Source organism: Tyto alba, unplaced genomic scaffold (assembly GCF_018691265.1).
Source record: "Tyto alba isolate M040663 unplaced genomic scaffold, T.alba_DEE_v4.0 Super-Scaffold_5, whole genome shotgun sequence".
Classification (NCBI taxonomy): domain Eukaryota; kingdom Metazoa; phylum Chordata; class Aves; order Strigiformes; family Tytonidae; genus Tyto; species Tyto alba.
The window spans coordinates 20,105,345-20,124,851 of NW_024881326.1; the positions used below are offsets into that span (position 1 = coordinate 20,105,345).

A 19,507-nucleotide genomic window follows, 5' to 3' on the forward strand; every position below is an offset into this window, starting at 1 on the left:
AATATTTAACTGTCTGCCTACTGGAAACTCACAGCCTTAATCTAACACTGATCCTCTGTTGTCCTTCATGTAAATATTGTTGGGACGTCAGCCAAAGCCTAGGGAAGTGAGCTTCATCTTGGTGGATGGGAATCTCTCGTGTCAGATACAGTCAGCCTGACTAATGAGACCTACAGCTTGCCAAAACCTACAGCCTCGCTGTCTGTTCCAGCCATTCAACGCGCTCAGAAACCCAGTGGCACCAGCCCAGCAGTCTACAGATCCCAATCAACTATCAATAGCTTAAGTGTAAGTGATTGTGTATGAAGTACGAGCCAAATGTGTTTCCTTTTTCAGTTTTAGGACCTCCAGTATTGTTATTGCACCAGTAATGCTTGCACGGAATTAATCATAGACGTACCCACAAGGCAAAACATTTTGAGAAGCTCTTTGTACTTTCTAAAAGTGCGCAGCTCTGAAGAGCAGAGGGAGCTGGAAGGCTTCCCAGCACGATGGGGCGTTCCCCACCGTCAAGAGATAGCTAGGGAATTTTTCCCCCTTTTCTTTTTTTTTAAACCAAAAGTGTTGGTTGCTGGCCATCCCTCATCATGACATTGACCTCTCACTCCCCCACCCTGGAGCCCGGCATTATTCCCCGCCTGGTGCTCTACTTTAACTCTTTTTTGGATGAACACAGGGCTTTTCCATGCTGGTGGGTCCTCTCCTCTGAAGCACACGGATGTCCCACAATGACATACTTACCTATGGTGGCGGGGGCATCAGAAAATCACACAGGGAACTGGGCCGGCCATGGGGACAGGTCTGCAAAAGCTGCTCTATGTTGCCCAGCATCCAACAGCACCCACAGTCTGGCCCAGCACCGTGACTCACTGTGACACAAGGACGTTCCTGTTCCCCTCTGCCCCTGCCATGGCTCTACACAGAGCGCTCAGCCAAGGCTCCAGCTCCATGCCGAGGAGGGATAATGGTGATGCCAGGGACATGCCAGCTGTGGGTTAGACTGGCCCCGTGGCCATCAGAAGAGATCACGACATTGCCAAAACCTGGGAATCTGGCCCATTTAATTCAGCTGAAACTTTGTTCTGGCAATTAAGTTTACCTTGATTAATTAAGAGTGTGATCACAGCATATAAATATGCATATAAAATTACTATAAGGTCAAGATCCAAATCTAAAACCTCATTATAAGCTTAGGGAAAATCCATTACCTTCAAGTCATGGACAAGCTCAATTTCCAGCAATGCAGGTGGGATCCCATCCCGTCCTGTCCCGTCCCTTCCCGTCCAGTCCCATCCCATCGAATCCCATCCCATCGAATCCCATCAAATCCCATCCCATCCCATCCCATCCCATCTCGTCGGCCTCACAGCCATGGCGGTGACATGGAGAACAAGCCCTCGAGTTTGTCTACAGCTGTAAACTGAAGAGCTGCGGGGAGATGGCGGAGCAACAGGAATGGAAAGTAACTGTATTTTCACGACCTGTGTCAGTACTGCAAGGAAAGCAGTCGGCTCCACGGCTCCAGCTGATGCCAGCCCACGGGCACTGCTGCCCAGCCTGACGCGGGGGGTCTGCTCGCTGCCCCGGGGTCCTGCCACAAGCTCCCCTGCTGGGGGTGCAAGGCGGGGGGCAGGAGCTCCTGCTCCCCGAGGCAGGCTGCTCCAGGGCCGCCGGGGCACGGCGGGCTTCTGGCCCCACCTCTGCCTCTGATGGGCTCCGATTTCTCCGAGGCGCGTTTCTGCAGCGCTGCCCGGAGGTCAGGCTGGATTGTGTTGGCTCCTGGCCCCGGTTCACAGGGCTGTCAGCTAAACTGCACCGCGGCATCATTATTCCCGGTGATGGTGTGACAGACAGACAGAGCCCAGCTGGATTTTCGAAACCTAAGCACTTTACAACACTGACAGGCAAGGAAAAAAAAACAACCACCAACCCACAACCCTCTTAGTCTGAGCAGGATTTATCTGGAAATACCCAAAGCTAGTAAGTATAAGACCTCACAAAGTCACTCCTCCCGAACCACTTTTCTGACCAAACCTTTTAACTGTCACTGAGAAATAAAGAGCAATAGGTTCCAGCCCCAGACGGCGTTACCTGATTAGTCTAGTCCCCACCACATCCTTAACTTCGAAGGGATAAAGCAAGGCTGAAATGACTGATGTAATTTGGTGCTTTCAGACAGAGTTAGCACGAGGAGAAGAGTCAAGTTCATTACACTGGAGGTCACCACAGGGCTGCAGAAGCCGAGAAGACGTGGCCGGTGCTGGGGCTGAGCCGCCGGCCGGGTGCCCACTTCCATGGGAAGAGCACGAGATGCACCATAAGCAGGTAGGTTTAACCCAAATGTGTCCCTCTGTGGTGGGAATCAGCCTGATTTCCCGCCCCCCCCCCCCCCCCCCCCCAGGCAGAAGGGGGATGTAACGGGAAGGCAGGCGGCAGAGTCCTGCAGTAATTCTGCTGGAGCCTCTTTACAGGGATCCACCCTCGCTGTCTGCAGCACGCAGATGTAATGCTGCCTCTTCGCCACTGCACACTCGCCTCATTTCTAAAACACTTACACATGCAGCATGCATTAGAATTAAAAAACCATTAAACCTCGGAAAGGAAAAACTTTGACAGGATGCGTAATATACTAAGTATAATTAATTAAATTGGATGAGGCACTGGGGGACGAGAGAAGAGTGGATGGAGACTGTTCTTGGAAAAGGGATGGTAATGCACTAATGTTCAGTGTGTGCCATTAAGTAAGAAACAGCCTTGGAAGAGGCAAGGATGAGCGACGGGGGCTTCAAGAGCCGGCACCAGCCAGTTGGGCACCTTGGATGCATAGCAAAGAAGGTGATAGCACAAAATGCGTCCAATTAGAGCTCTAAAAAAAAAAATATAATGAAGGTGGAAAAGGCACCCGAGAGATGGAAAAGCAAAAATGGTATGCAGGTTGCTGAATAGCAATGCCCTGCCAGCGACAGCCTCCTCCAGAGAGCTCCTCCTGCCTGCCCCGCCAGGGCTCAGGGCGATGGACCACCCTCACCACCCCGCACCGCGCTCCTCGGGGCAGGCGAGAGGAGATTCGTCCTGAAAAGCATCTGGCTCTCCGTGGGGTTGCTCTTTAGTTCCGTGTACCCCCAGGCGCGGTTCCCCAGCGTGGGTAGCACCCTGCTGCATCCGTCCCCCTCGGCGGGTGCCGGCAACAGCTGAGGTGTGGGGGGGGAAGCGGCAGCCAAAGCCGGGGTCGGGGAGGGAGCATCAAAGGCGGCCCCAGTTGACACCGCAGGCACAACGTGATGAGACAGCCACAGTCTGGCTGTTCAGCAGGACAAAGTTTTAACAGGCTTAACAACAGCATCAGCACTGATCATTAGGCAATTACAACTGCTGAAAGTTGACAAAGCACCAGGACCGAATGAATTATCTCCCCAAATCCTGCAGGCAGGAGCGTGGAAAAGAGAAAAGTCGTCGTCAACAGCCTCTGATAGCTCACCGGCAGCAGAAGCAGTAACTGAAAACTAAAGGGCTGCTCGTTTACTTGCTGTTTGGAGAGATAAAAGGGAAAGGCCGGGAAATGAGGTCTTCAAAAACACTCTCATCGTTTAGGGAGCGGTGGGAGGGAAGGTCCTGGAAACACGGATACAGCCAGGATTGCTCAGCCCCTGGGGAGGTCTGATGCAGCGATGAAGGGACTGGATCTGCTCGGAAAGGGAAGGCAGATTTTGGCTGGGGGAGTTCAGTCCTGAATCATCGCCGGCGTGGTTACTTGCTCAGTTCTGCACATTCCTGCACGGCACTGGCCAAGGGGATGGTCATGAGCTCTTCTCCTTGAGGACGTGCCAAAACCCACTCTTCTGGGGCTCTGCAGAGCTTAATCCACGTGGGACCATGGTGACTCCCTTGCAAGCCACGGGATTCTCAGCTTTGTCACGCTGTGCTTCTCAAGCACAGCCCTTCACTTTGAGTGACTAGGCACGCTTTTAGGAAAAACATGCAAATGTGATTTAAAGACTCTAAGTGATACAGAATATATCACATCCCTTGGGAACCTGTTCCAGGGGGTAATTATTCTAATTCCTAAAATCATGCATCTCATTTGCAGCTAGAATTTTCCAAGGCAAAACTCCGTCCTCCAGCAGCAGCTCTGCCTTGTTCGCTGAATTAGAGAGATGCTCAGTAGCAGATTTCTTCCCCCTGAGTTCGCTTCTGAACACAGGCTTAGATGACCGATATCTCAAGCAAAGTTCAGAGCACGTCCCCCGAGGATGCCATCTCTCTTGGGTCCTATTTCAAGCCCAGTGGTCTCAGCTGAAAGAGTCCTGCTGGATTCAACAGGCTTTGAGTCAGGTCCTAAATCTCCAGACGTGTTTGGAGAATGAAAGCCAATGCCTTCAGCTACATCCAGAAGCTCCTGATGCAGAACGGTCTCCAGAAAGCAAGGGGACAGTTTTGCAGTGACAAAGTATGTCCTCTCCACCTGCCTGCCTTAGCTCGGTGGTCCCTGCAAGGCACGTCTGCCCAGCGAAGGGCTTGTGTGGATTTTTACAGTGAATTAATTGGACATATCTACCCAATAAAAATGGAGGAAGACTGACAAAGCAGAGGTCAGGCGATGAGGGAATTGCAGGCACAATTGTTCCTTTTAATTACTTGTCTTCATTAATGTGAGGTTTCTGGATCATACAGTGATGACTAATGGGTCAAAATATTTGCATGAGTGAATACAGTTCCACAAAAGGACACGTGGCTAACAGGTGGAACAGATACTGGATTTTCTTTGGATTTTGCCAGGGCGTTTCCACTGCAATGGGAAGTGACTTCCCAGAGCCCAGCAGCGTACCAGAGGGGAGCAACCCTAGATGCAAGATAAACATTTTTATGAGGCACAGAAGTGCCCAGACAAAGCACGGCTGAAGGTGGAAATAAGTGACGAACGAGGTAAAACATGGGTTATACTTGACCTGTTTGTGTCTCCCTGGCACTTGAACAGAGTTGGATACAAGCATCACGGCTACCTGTCCTCCTGACAGCACTGAAAGGAAACAAAAGTTTGGAACAAGCCAAACACATTCAATTTGCCTGAATAATTTAGGCTGCTGAGTTATCATGTGCTTCATGGGCTGTCATTGAGAAAAGCTGTATTGCAGAGGAAAGGTCTGTAAATCAATGCATCCGAGGGACCAAAACTAATCAGAGAGCGGCTGCAAAAGCAGCGCCTGCCGGCGCAGAGGCAGCCCACCGCAGCCCACCGGCAAGCGCCGCGAGGCGGCCGGCAGCCCCCGCTCCCCGGACGGCTCCGCAGCAGGCGGCTGCGGGAGAGGCGGCGAGGCCCGGCCGAGCGGGGCGGCCAGAAGGCACGGCTCCTCTTGAAACGCGCTGGTGAGCAGCGGTGTCAGCGGCACGGGTCACCCAGCTGGTAAACGCCGGGAGCGAAAACCAAGCGACCGTCCGGTATGTACATAGTGCCCACCCCGGGACCCGCCTGAGTGTGCCAGACCCTCCCCAAAGGGATTTATACCCTTCATTAACGCACCGACCTCTCCCAGAAACACTTCCAGCTCTCTGGCCTTTCCTGAATTACTACTATGCACAGTCGTGACTTCAGGTTTCTAGCCAAATTCGTCTTCTCAGAGGGGAGCTGCCCCTTTATAACTTCTCACGGAGCTGCATCAAAGTCAGAAGCGCAGTTAGTTGAACTGAGAAAGCCGTTCCGCTCGCAGGGCAAACCCGGAGGCTCGTCGCCTGGCTCCGGAGCGGTTCCCCTATTAAACCAGCTGCCTGGAGAACGCGCCCGAGCAGACGAGGCAGCACCGTCTGCTGTACTCGCACCAGCCACCCTCCTGCCTCGCCTCCTTAATGAAGCCGACACTTCCAAAACGGTCAGAGGAAATCAAGCGCCCAACCTATTGTGGTCTCCAAGCGATGCAGACAACCACCTTCCTCGGGCTTCTCGCAAAAATTTCCAGCCAACACCCTTCGCTCTTTCGTTTCTCACATAACCCAGCGCAAGAGCAGCCACGAGACCCTGTCTTTCCAGCACGCACGCTGCGGAGCAAAGTCTCCTCCCCAGAAAGGGCCAGAAGCTCCTCGCCTTCACCCCCCCCCGGCGCTGCCGGTGCTCAGCACCCCGCAGGACGTGGCTCCCCGGCCCTGCAGCTCCCCCTTTGCCGCAGGGAACCCCCCGGGGCCGTCCCCGCGCCTCCGGCTGTGTGCCAGGGAGGCTTTGTGGCATACAGCTCTCCAGTGCTTCCGTAAGACTCAAGGTAGCATCTGCGGTGAAATCTCACCAAATGATCCAAGATAGTTTTCTCCAGCTGGGACTGATTGAATATAGCCTGGGCACCGGATGATGTGGGAAATCAGTCGTAGCCGAGCACAAATTGCATGCATAGAGGTAATTACTGCAGCACAAGGTTGGTAGCACCACTACCCACATGACAGTTTATCTCAGCAATTTTCATTTCCTATTGCTTCAATTCAGAGAGGGGTTTTTTCATCTTTTTTTTTTTTTTTTTTTTGTGGTTCAATTTTCTCCTTTTCCTATAGAGACTGACATTAACTCAGGATTTCTTCAGGATAAAGCTCTGCTTTCATTACAGCTACTCATTCCACATATCCAGATGTCCTCCTATTTACTACACCCGGACCTCGAGCCCAACCCATCTCGACCTGACTCCACTTCCCTGCCCCGAGTGTGACTGTCACTGCCCAGAGGTGAAGCGACACAGCGGTGACCGCCGGTCACCCGCTGCCATGTGCCATCACCCGCAGCCAGCTGCGGATATCGGTAATGAAACACAACGTGTGAGTAGCTAATGAAGCTGGTTACAAAGCAAGTCATTCTCCACACTTGAAAAGGGTGAAAATAGAATAAGGAAAATGGAACAAAAAAGGGTTTCTGCTGAAAACTAAAAACACTAAGAGAGCTAATGCCGAGAGTGGGGAAGCTGATCATTACTATTACAGATACTCAGCAAAAATAGGGCTACATTATGCTTGCTGTGATTATATACATTGTGGCTAGCATATATCTATAATACACTTGCTATAAAGAACTTATTTTCCAAACAGACACAGGGGTTAAATGCAGGATGGAAAGGGAAATCACTGAGCAAAAGCAACACAAACCCAGCCGGAGCCTGGCACAGCCCCGCGCTCCCGCTTCCCAGCCCAGCCCGCTCCGCTGCATACCTGCGTGTCTGCCGTGAGGAAAGGCTGCCAAACTTCTTAATAATTCTGTGACCCATTTAAAAATATCTACTCTCTTACATTCATATATGCTCTATGAGAAATAAAATATAGCGCTCGCAAGTTTTGAGTGGCAGCACTTCCCTTAAGACGGATAAAAGCTGCAAGTTCTCTTTGCTGTTTTGTGCCAATTCTTACAGAGTTTTGACTTATCTATTATTACATAGATCATTTAGTAAAACAACCTCCATACAAACCCAGTGGTACGCCTCCCTTCAGCAGTTATCTGCTGGAACTGGAGCAGTTTAGACACTCGCCCATACACACCATATTTCAGACGGGGGTGCTCCTTCCCCTGCACCCAGGGGAGATGCAGCCCCCTGCCCTGCAGCTCCCTGCGGCACACACGCGTGATTGACAGAGCTCCAAATGCTTTATCTCTGTTCCACTTACAAAGGTAACTGCGTCGCTTTTGGCAAGGGGGGGAAGGGGGAAACCAGGCACCCGACTGGTACCACCTGCCCGGGAGATGCCGGTCCAGCGCCGTAGCCCAATCGCCCCGCGGTGCCGGGCGCCCATCGCGATGGAGCCGGGGGGGTGGGGGGGCTTCGACCCGGCGGCAGCCCTGAACCTCGCCGTGCCGCGCGCCCCGCGCCCGCAGAGCCCAGGGCCAGCCCGCTGTTTGCAGCGATGACTGCTTTAATAAAGGGCCCTGTATTTTCCAGCGGCTGCAAAATTGATGCAGGTTGCCATGGTAAGCACACACTTTCCCATTTAGTAGAATAATAGACAGCTTTGTATAATTCACTGATTTCAGATGATTTCTCACCCCAAGAGCAAGTCGCTCAAGTTACATAAGTCACCTGTTGTTTAGTCAATCTGGCAATTTTAATTAGAATAAATTTTTATGATTCCTCTTCGCAACACTTAGAGCTGCTCTGCCACCAGAATGCCAAGATGTCTGTAAATTATACGGGCTCCAATCACATCTTTTTTTTGCTGTTTTAATTACAGTAACATTGCCGCATTAATCATGTAAGCCTCTGTTAAACAAGTAACAGCCATCCTCCATCATAATTAAAAAGAAAGGCCAAGCAAACAGGAGCTTTGGAGTTTACCATATCTCCTCTGAAAATTGTATTTTAACTTAAGAGTTTCACAAACAGTCGTTTTATTTGGCTCTAATTAGTGTTGTGAAGGAAACACCGAAAGGTTAATAAGAGATGGTTAGTTTGTAATGCAAGTTTCCCGGTGCCAGCCCCAGCAGTTCAGTCTGTTTTCAGAGTCATTAACGATGTAGATTGATTACAGGAGGAGATCGGGAAGTGTTGGCTTGCTGAGTTAGCAGAAGGTTTGGTTTTATTCATATACCTTCCCTACTGTTAAATATGATGGCCATTACCTTGACCATTTTGCTAGTCTTAACTGCTGTGAGACAGAAAGTGTTAATTGTTTCCTTAGAAGTTAATGGAAAAGGGAAAAAAACAAAAAAAAAAAACCAAAAAAACAAGTCCACGTGAGCCTTTTTTTGGCTTGTTTATAAGGGAAAAGGAAGCTGCAAGCTTGACCGAGCTGTTTATTTATCTTAGAAATACTTGGAAATCCAAGTATTGTGCAGTGGTTTAGAAAAAGGATGCTTTGGGAGAGCCAGGGTTAGCACCGCCCCGTCCTTCAGCTGAACCCTGACAAAGATCTTCTCTGCAAACCTTCTGCCTGGGCTGGAGTTTAGGAGCAGTGAACAAAACCAAGCACAAACAGACGCTGAAACTCTCTAATCAGTAATATCACTTCTTTGTACCTCTTATAAATTGCTCTCCAGTCACCCAGCAAAAATATGGGTAAGCAGTAACTAAACTTGACAAAATCTCATTAAAAAGTACAACAAAATACTAGAAACTCTCTAACTTTCTGGGTTGATCATTCATCCGTTACAAACCTACACAATGGAGCACAGATCCAAGTTTTAACTTTCCTCGCAAAGTTGCCAGAATGTTCACATCTGGTGAGTGCTTTCTGTGCTTAGATGGAAAGGACTTGAGGATCTAAAGGTTGTAACTCCTGTGACCCTGGACTGAGTAACTTCAGTGATGGAGACATTGCAAGAATTATCTTTCATGGAAGGAACCTGAAAACGGAAGAAAGAGTGCCAGGAATGTGGGATATATGATAATGCTCCTTATGCAAACAAAGGAGGTTACACATCTGTTTTTTATTTAGTTCTGCTGTTGCAGAGAGGGATTGGCGTTCACTTACTGCCAGGGATATGACTTCAGTGTCACCCCTGCCCCACCATCCGTTTCCAGCAAGGACTTCTCCGAGCTGTGCTCAACGCTACAGAGCTACGAACCTGAGGAGGACGTACCACGAGGGACCTGTCCGTGCCGGCCAGGGCGTCCGTGCGTGGATTAAACCTCCCCGGGTGACCGCTGCCCTGCTCTGCTGCGACGCGACGCGGCGGGGGGGGGCGGCTGAGCCCACCGGTGGGGCTGCCTGACCCACTGCCCAGCTCTGCCTGTCCGGATCACCCACTGGAGCTGGAGCTAAGCACCACGTACCTGGCAACAATCAGGGTCATCCTGAAGGGAGCCTTGTCAGTCCGAGTGCTTGACAGCTTTTTTTCCAGTTACATTCACTGATCTAATAAAAGTTATTACGTCCGCCCGCGAGCCCGGCCGGGCAACGTCAGCAGGAGCGGGCGCCTGGGGAGGATGGAGAGAGTGGGTACAGATCATCAGTAACCACCACGCAGCCATCCGCGAGCTGACCTCGATGCTCGATACGTAACCATTTAAAAATGAGGAACCATTAGACAATCAACTCCTCTTCCCAAAGCCCAGCTTACCCACTCATCATAAAAATCCTTCGCTGGGGTTTCAAAGCTCACTGCTCCCCCCAGGCTGGCCACCGCAGGAGCACCCCTGAGCTCACTGAGGCTGCTTTCCTCAGAGATCCATGCAATAATACAGAAATCAGAGGAGCTGTAATAATTGACACCGCCCTGTAAAGAAAGCTTACAGCATTTATCCATCTTAAGGGATGTGCTGTCACTCACATACGAATGTTATACTTTATGTTTTGTGCTGCATATATGAATACAAGGAAGTAGGTATTTGTATTTTTATTAATTTGTAGAAACTTCCAGAGAAACGCAGCTGTATTTCCAGACTCCAAAGCCCTAGAATATGTCACTGAGGTCTTCATGTACATACAGCTCTACAGAAAGGCTTTTCTGCAGAGTAAAAGGGAGTTGCAGGTGGAACGACTGCTGGAAATCAGCTTAAAAAATCAACAGTTTCTAATGCCTGTGTTTGCCTCCAGTTAATACCATTAGTTATGTTCTCAATTCATGTATGAAATGCACACAGATACTATGGAGATGAGCATAAGAACCAATCGGAATATTCTAGATAAAACCTGATCCCCTAAATGACAATATATCTGAATAAATTGGGATGCAACCAGCAAGAAAAGTTTCGGTGAATATCACGTGCTTGGCTCTGCTTTATAACCAAGCCTATTTCTATACTGTGCAATAGTATAAAGAAGACTTAACGTAAGCATTTAAATATAACCCATTTCTATTCAAAGAACCCTCCGTCTTGCTGGAGTTTATGAGACTCAGAAACAATTAAACCACCTATGTGAGCAAAGTTACTCAAATGTGTAAATGTATGCAGGATCAGGTCTTTCCAGATGACATTTCACGCCAACCTTTACTGCTGATCTGGCACCAGAAAAATGGAAGTGATGCTTTTAGCAGCAATTCTCTGTAGAGACACATTACTGACATTGCTTAAAAACCCTCTCACTTTGATTTTAAAGCTTTTTCACTATTTTATGGCTGTGGTGACTATTTCTAACACCAGCTTTTTTTATGATTTGTGTGTGTTTATTATTTTCATATTTTCTTTTGGATTCTATTTTTATCTTAAACAGTGAATCACTGACTCATTGCACCAACGATTTTCCTTCTACAACTGATGGTAAAAATACTGGCCGGCACTGGGAACTAAGATGAGTTTGAAATTGGTTGCTTCTAACATTAAAAACACATATTTGAAATAGTTCTTTTCTGATTTCTATGCTGGCAAGAGCTCCTATGACTTATAGAGTCCAAGTATGGCTCTGGCTCAAGGCAAGGTGAGAAAGGTAATAGAAAATATTTAAGCAGATCCAGGTGCCCATATACATCCACACAAATAAAACACACCAAACCTGCACAAACACTGTGTTTGGGAGAGGGCAAAGAAATTAAAAAAAAAAGTCCCAGTATGAGCAAAACCAAGGGAGGAATAACTACCTGAATCACAAAACAGAGTATCTAGCCTCAAAGATGCTAATTCAGGTCCTGAGGGATCTAATCAACCTCTTTGTTGAAGTAATGATAAAACTTTTTGACAGCAAATGCTTTCTGATAAAATGGAATTTTCAATTACCCTGCGAAACATCTGGTCCGCGCTGCCATTTCCCAGGAAAAGCACTGCCACACTCTGAAGTGTTGGAAAACATTTCATGCTGAGATTTCCCCACATTGCTGGGAGGAAGAGGTGTCATGAGCTTCAAGCCCAACAGCAAAGCTCCCGCGGCTGCCGGCATCACCCACCGCTGTCCACGGAGGCGATGCCGGTGGTGGGGCCCCTGCCCGGCACCACCACGCACTTCCCCTCCTTGCTGGAAATCAAGGTTTCCTCCAGTGCCACATTTTGAGTCCAGGTTACACCAGGGTGTGGAGAAAATCCACCCCATATAGCAGTGAAATAGGCCAAGATACGAAGGGGGACGCCAGGATTTACCCTCATCCTGCAACAGACTTCTCCAGCCAACCCACTGCATCGCTGAGGTCCAACAGCCGCTTGAAAACCTCCCTTTCTCAAAGAATCTCTTTGGAAGTTCAGCTGAGGACGCCATTAAGAAAGGACTGCATATAAACTTCTAGCAACATTTAACACCTCCACAAATAAACTAACAGTTAAACAGCAGCGGAAAACCAGTTAAAAATCGCAGAAGGTGGAGTGCTGCTGGTGCCCACCTTCCTCAGTGTCCCTCTTGGTATCAGTTAACAGGGGATGGAAAACAATTCTGGGCGATAATGAACTCCAAATTGGGTACATATTACAGCAATTAAAGCCATCTTTTCAACTGATTAATTTATAATCAATAATTAAGATCCTGAGGTAAAGAAGGACTGGGCAGAAGTCCTACTCCCAAAATTAGCAACGTGTCTGAGCTTCAGGCAGTATTTCTGGTGACCTGCTGCTTCCCACTAAAGCTCGACACCCTCCACGCTACAGTTCGCCATTTTCCTGGAAATCTAGGTCATTTCCAAAGGAAGAGAAAGGGCTTCTGCCAGCGGGACTGGCAGCTGGTGTCACTCCCACCCAAGAGTAGCACAAGGGCAGTGAAGGGGTCGAGGGCCCGGAGGCCACCTGAGCATCTGCAGCAGCTCCCTGGGGCTCCCATGGCCACATACTCACCACCAGAGTCAGGCTCACGCACTGGTTTAAGAACACTAAAGGAGCTTGAACTTGTTCATCCCTACCTCATGCCTAACTCTTTCTGCAGGAAATCCAGCATCTCAGTAGGCGAAGGCTGGCCAGACAGGTCCACACTAACTCCCCAGTGCCACCACAGAGGGATTGTCCTCTACCCCCAAGCTGCAAGGATTTCTGCCAACCAGCGTCTTGCCTCGGCAGATCCAGGATTACCCACCAAGCAGGTAAGGACTCCTGAGTTACCTGGATGAAGTCTGGGAGTTGGCCACTCACGAAGGACTCGTGACGTTACGAGCCGAGGCCCGAGCCCGGCAGAGCCCGGCCATGGGGGCCTCTCGCCGGGCTCCCCGGCAGGAGATCATTAGCACCGACGAGCAAACTCCGACAGCTCCGCCAACTCGCCTCTCTGGGATTACACGAGACGCGTTTCAGGCAGGGATGGCGAGCGAAGGCAAAGCATGAGGACACCAGCTGCAGGCTGCCCTTCAGCCACGGACGGTGTGCTCGCGGCAGGGCTCAGCCCACGGCTCCTGCACGTCCTTGGCATTGAGTTTGTTGTGTTTCCTCCCCACCCTCCCACTCTGACCAGAAATCGGGTAAAAATTACCATGCCAAAGCCATCGCTTTAATCATGCGGGAATGGCTGTTATCACCATCATCTCAGCATCTTGATTTTCCTCATTATTTTCTGCAGTCCCTGCTCGACAAATCAGCTCTGAAAATATTCTCTTTAACCTTTTTTTTTTTTTTTTCAGCTTCTGTGACAGTAACTGCTAACCTCCCCGCCTCCGCCGCTCCTCTCACTGCTCCACAAACACCCCGATAACCTTGCAGATGATAACCTTCCCCCCGCACGAGACAGCGTGGGTCCCGCGGGACGGCAGAGCTGCCCCCCCCCGGCACACCTGCCTGTGGGCCTGCAGGCCCAGCCGGGTGGCAACACAGCGCTGCCGTGCCGGTTTCCTCCCAAAAATAAACCGCAGCCGAGAGCACCAACCCCCTGGCCATCGCGGGACTGGGAGCCAGGCAGAGAGGCTGCCTTTGGAAGTCGCCTTCTGGAGATGCTTCTGATTTTGGAGGGGTATTCTACATGCGATGAGGAGTTCACGTTACAGTGGATTGGGCCGTATTTATTTCCACCCGACTTCTCCGACAAGCTCTGCCTCCAACTCATCCTCTTTAACTTATTTGCATTGTTATCTGGTGCACAACAGAGCCAGCACGCAGACTTATCAGAAATGTAATCTCTGTAAAACCCTATCTGCAGTCCATTGAGATTGGTTTTTCTGACGAAGAAATGTGACAAAAAATTAACAGATGTTGCTCAGACCATTCAACGGGATGGGAATCAATTATGAACATTTTTGTTCCTACAGTCATCCCTTACTGCAAACGCATCTTAGGAAACCCTCTCCTGATCGAAATGAAAAAGCATTTCTTTGTAATAGAAGAATAATAAATGATAGCTATCAGCCTGCATTCTCTGACACGGCGCCGGTCCGGGGAGAATTAAACTGCCACTGTACAGTTATATAAATGTTTAATTTTTTTCATCTTTGGCCACAGTAGGGTTGGCTGAAAATACATTATCGCTGCAGATGCCATCCCTCTCCAATTAGCGTGGCTGGCAGCGTGGAATGGGTAGGTGACCTCCACGTTCCCCTCCTCGTGGAGTCTTACAGGGTTAACTATGGCCATTTAACAGACTCTATCGAGAATTAATACAGCGATCAGCTTCTCTCCAGAAAAAAGAAAAAACATTCAGCGGCGCAGATGGCAAGAACTCTCTCTCCCCCGTTTGACTCTTTTATGACAGCAAAACAAAGGCTTTTAATGATGTTTACCATGAATTGAATTAAACAGCTGAAGACCAGTTCATAATCACAGCATTTTGTTTTCATATCCTTAAGTCTTTTAGCAGTGGGGCTTCCAGTTGAGCCTCAGCTACAGCTTATCTCAAGATATAGCCAAGCGCCCCGAGGCTCCCCTGCGCTGGAGCACCAAACCGCATTCAGGCTTCTTAATTGAAAAAGACAGGATGTTTGCATAGGATGTTTGCATCCCTCAGACATTAAAAGCGACATTCATGCCCAAGTACAAATGACAGCTCAACTGAACTCCTCCAACTTCTTTCCTCTAGCTAATAACGGTCTGGTTTCGGAGCAGGACTTCACCCCTGCACGTGGGGATGTGTAAGAGCTGATACCTCACCGCCTATTCGGGGGAAATGATACAAACCCTCGCCCACTGGCCTGAGCTAATCCCTCGTGGGATGCCTGACTAATTGCCTACACGCTCTGCTGACCTTTTAGAAGCGTTGCCCGGACGGCGCCTGCGCACGAGCTCCGGAGACGGCGAGCGGCGTGCGCGGGGCAGGGCAGGGCGCACCGCCTGCGCTCCGGCACCGACCAGCCCCGGGCACGGCGTCCCTAATTCCCGCCCTAATCCCAGCTCCGCGCTCGCTCGCTGTCAGGAGGATGCTCAGGGCCGTGGGTTTTCCACTTGTGAAATAGAGGATAATCCTAACTGCTTGCTTACCTGACAGGCATGGCATGAAGATTAATTTCTATCTACCCAGCACTCTGACGATGTACAGCGTTATCCCCAGCGAGCGCTAAGCGTCCTTATTGTGCACCCACCCAGGCAGCGCCAGAGCCACCGGCTGGGCCACGTGGGAGACAGGGGGGTGGGGGGCAGCCCCCCAGGGCGCACGGCGGGGGCTCACCTTGCTCAGGGCCCTGGGACCCCATGGAGGGGACGCTGGTGTTCAGCACGTCGTTGACGGCCGTGTCGCAGTAGAGGCCCCGCTGCACGTCGTGCTCGCTGTCCGTCTGGTCACTCTCCTCGTGGCCGCTGTCCTTCAGACTGTTCCCCTCCAAGTCCTTGAACGTGGAGCTGCTGGGGGAGACACGGCCGTGACTCAGTGGGTGGGACGAGGTGGCCCCCGCCACCCCGCCGCACTGCGGTGAGACCTGCGGTGGTGGCACGGCTGCCACCGCCCAGCCTCGTGCCCTTCGGGGACGGGGAGGTCCCCTGCCATCCCCAGCACCCAGCAGCAGGGCTGGGACCACTCCCTTGGCACAAAGGGCTGGGGCAGAGGGTGCGGAAGGGGGGGGTGGGGAGGAGGAGGGGGGGTGCCTCCCTTGCTCGGCACCACTGCACCCCAAAACACAGCACCCAGCCTGCACCGCCTCGAATGCTGCTTCCGCCCATGGGTAGGGTGTGAGCCTGTGGGTCAGGTTGCTGTGGGTGTTATGGAAGCTGAGAGCAAAGCGGGATTTGAAAATGAAATTTCAAGAGTATATATTAAATGAGCTGCTTCTATAACTAGGCTCCCTGAAGTCGCATTGCCTCATATTGAAGTTACACAGGATCTAAACCCTAATTTTTTAGGTTATAGGTCAAATCCTCATCACTTAAAAGTTTGAAAACAAAAGTCTTCCTAGAAACAGAAATGTCTTTTCACAATGACAATGCCATTCTTATTTTTAAAAATAACCTGGTGATTCTGGGTCCAAGCTCACAGAGCTTTAAGGAGGTATGATACACAGTCCGACTCCTTGATACCCCCTGCAAGCGCAGCCACTGCTGGGGGGACCTGAGGGCTGAGCTGCATCCAAATTTCCCCCAAGGGCTGAGCAGCTCCATCAACCCAACAGCACCCAGCTCCTAGGCTGGAGGGATGGAAGAGTTTCATTTCTGGCTGCGTTCAGGATCCTTCCGCTGCTCCCCGCTGCCCTGCGAGGGGGGATGGCTGCAGCGAGCCGCAGGGACGGTCTCGAGATGGTGGCACAGCCCCCGGGGGGTCCCGGGGGACACCCACCCTGCACCTCCCTCCACAGCTAGCCTTGGCACGGGAAAGCTGCACCCACTGCGGGGGATCCACCTGCACCCACGGCCCCAAACTTTCTCGCTGGCCGATTTGGTTTGATAGGTTGGTGGAAGACGTGGCCTGTGCTTCAAAGCCCCAAAGAGCTGGAGATTTTCATTACTTTGAAAAGCCCTTTTGCGTCTCCACGGAAACCAAGCAGACCACCTACCATCCGATGCTTTGCAAAAGCATGCGAGGGGGGAGCTCTGAAATACATATAAATTGGTAAACCTTCAAACATTACCTTTTAAATAAAGATGTCCCTGTTGAAGCCACTGACTTTGATTCCAGGCAACATCAAAGAATTTTAAGTTAAGAAAGCACTGCAAATCTACAATTCATTTGTGTGCGTGTAGATGAGCGAGAGAGGCAGGCAGACAACACAGGAAAAGTACAAATAGATTAATTAAAGTGCTGGATTTGAGGAGATTCACTCACCGAAGATAGAAGAGCTACAACATCTTCATAAAGGCAAAGGATGAAAATGATGCCACAGTATGTTACAGAAAATATTTTTTTGTTCTTAGATGTCTGCACAGCGTTCCCAGCACCCGTTGTACTTAAGATACAAGACAAAGGTAGAAAGCGGGGGGAAACGCTGTCCTACACAGAGCTGCTGTTCACAGCGCGCAGGCAACCCGTGTTACAACACATTTATCTTCCCCGCAGTGAACCAGCCCGTAATGCAGCAGCCACACGACATGTTTCCGCGGCTGACACTTCTCTAAAGGATGGGCAGGTCTCGGGGAAGCAGCAGCAGCAGCATTTCCCAAACAATACAGCCTCGGAGTAAGCCCTGCTGCGGCAGGCGGGAGCGCTGCTTGCCTTTATCTTAGGTGCGAACAAGGAAAGATTAATAGATTTGGGTCTTTTTCAGTACGCCTGAAGACTCTCTGGCGAGGAGCAGCGTGGCGCAGGCAGGCCGTCTCTCTCACAGTCGCATTAGCATCGTTAAACATCATGAGCCACGCAGGCAAATACACCTGCCCTTCGCTAGCTGAACCCGAGCTGCTTAAACAATATGCTCGCAGCTCCCTTACTCCTTATATTCTTAAGGTGTAAACAAATGGGATCTCAGCCAGGAAGATAATTGGATATTTTTACTGTTCAGATCAGATCTCAACAGTTCAGGGCCGGCTCCTGCTCTCTGTTACACCCGCGATGGCTTCTGCAGAGCCCCCGGGCACGACCCCCCCTCCCCGGGCAGGGGCACGGGCAGAGCCCCGGTTTGCTGGCCCACACACCTCGGTCGGTCCCCGGGGAGGAGAGGGGAGGTGGGCAAAGAGCTGCCGGCCACCTCCTGTGCCCGCATCCTGCGCGGGGAGACAGCCCTCCCGCCCTCCGCGGCGGCCTCCTGATGAGTATCGATTGTGCTGTGTCAGCGCCTTTCCCTGCCTCGGAAAGAGCGGGGCAGGCAGAGGCAGGCCTGGCCACCCGCCCCGCGGGGGGATGCTCACCTCCCGTTTCACACCAGCCGGTGGGGTTCAGCCGGCTAACCCCGGCGTGAACCTCCCCGAGGCATTTCTTCACCACTGCTAAGCCCTGAGGATACCCGTATTTTATCCAAAGGGTTAAATTCCCCCATGAGTAATTGCCGGGTTGCAACTGAACGGATGATTTCCTTTTTACCCATGGAAGGAAAAAGCCTGGCAAAGTGCTGTTTTGCCTCGGTATTCAAACTGAAACTGTGAGCGTGTATCCAACCCAATTACCTGCCCCCAGATGAGATTTTTTTTTTTTCTTTTCCCCTGCCTCACATGGCAGGGAGATCTCATCATCCAAATCTATCATTTTTTTCCTGTGCATTCAAATAGAAGAAACTCTATGAATTTGAAAGTTGTCAGGGTAACAGAACTCCACCTAACTCGCTGCAACTTCCCGGTGCGAAGGAGCCAAAGAGAAGAAAAAAAGACTTGCCTTTATTGCAGACCAAGAGCAATGGGACTTAACAGGGAGTAAATACTGTTTTTAAAATCAAATGATGACTCTTGAAAGGTTTTGCATATTAAAAAAAGCAAGTAGTATATAACGCAGTAAGGAAGAACATTAAATAATCAGGATTTGGCTGGGCAAACCCAAGCGCTTTCAAGCGAGCCTACGTACCTTTTTATTAAATGAGCTCTGCTGTTCACGTAGTTGGAATCAAAGGAGTAGTTTTCAGTCTGGAAGGAGGAAAAGAAAAGGGAGATGGTTACAAGTCTGATTTCCCCATGACTGGGAACAGGCAGGTTTGCAGGGCCAGGACAAAAGCCAGCAGCAAACCCCACGGGAGGGAAAGAGCATCCCGGCACAGGACAGACCCCAGTGAGCGGGTCGGAGCCAGGCATGGAAGAGTCCAGTCCCTGTTGGTCTTTCCACCAGCTTTCCCCAAAAAAATAAAAAAAAAAAAAAAATAAAAAAAAAAATGCTGGCTGGTGACCACAGAACAATTTGCAGAGAAGAAACAATGTGACTACTCTCTGTTACAAAACTAATTGCTTTCAATTCCCTGATGGACTCGGTTCTCTGTGTGTCAATTTGACTGAAAGTTCAAAAGGTATTTTTCTTATTAGTGTATAATTAACATGTTAAAATATTTATTGCATAGATATGTAAATGCCAGCAAGGTAATCCCCTGCCAGAGAATTTAATGCGGGCACTTTTCTTTGTTTTACATCATTTCATTTGCAGAGACAGGGGGCTCTGTTATTAATAAAAAAGCAAACAATGGGTGACATGCTTAAAAGTTGGAGGGGAGTGAAAGCAGGGGAGAAAAGTCAATGGATTTGTCATTTGCAAGCAAAACCCACTAACTCGCTCTGCAAGTGAAACACCATCTTTTAACCTCAGATTACATAGCCCTGGATTTCTGGTGCTGGCAGCAGGTAAGGAATCATAAAAAGCAACCAGAGGGTAGGGAAGAGAGTGGGGTGTTACCACTCAGGAGGCCATGGTGGGAGCTGTGAGGTGGGACGTGGAGGGTGCTGCGTGG

At 50.2% G+C, this 19,507-nt stretch overlaps 1 protein-coding gene across 1 annotated transcript in view; it reads right to left on the reverse strand.

Annotated features, from left to right (window-relative positions):
• Nucleotides 1-19,507, reverse strand: part of PCDH19 (protocadherin 19) — a 58,925-nt gene that overhangs the window by 12,802 nt on the left and 26,616 nt on the right. The window contains 2 exon segments of the mRNA XM_042807253.1: nt 15,391-15,560; nt 18,640-18,698. Coding sequence (XP_042663187.1) covers nt 15,391-15,560; nt 18,640-18,698 — 229 coding nt within the window.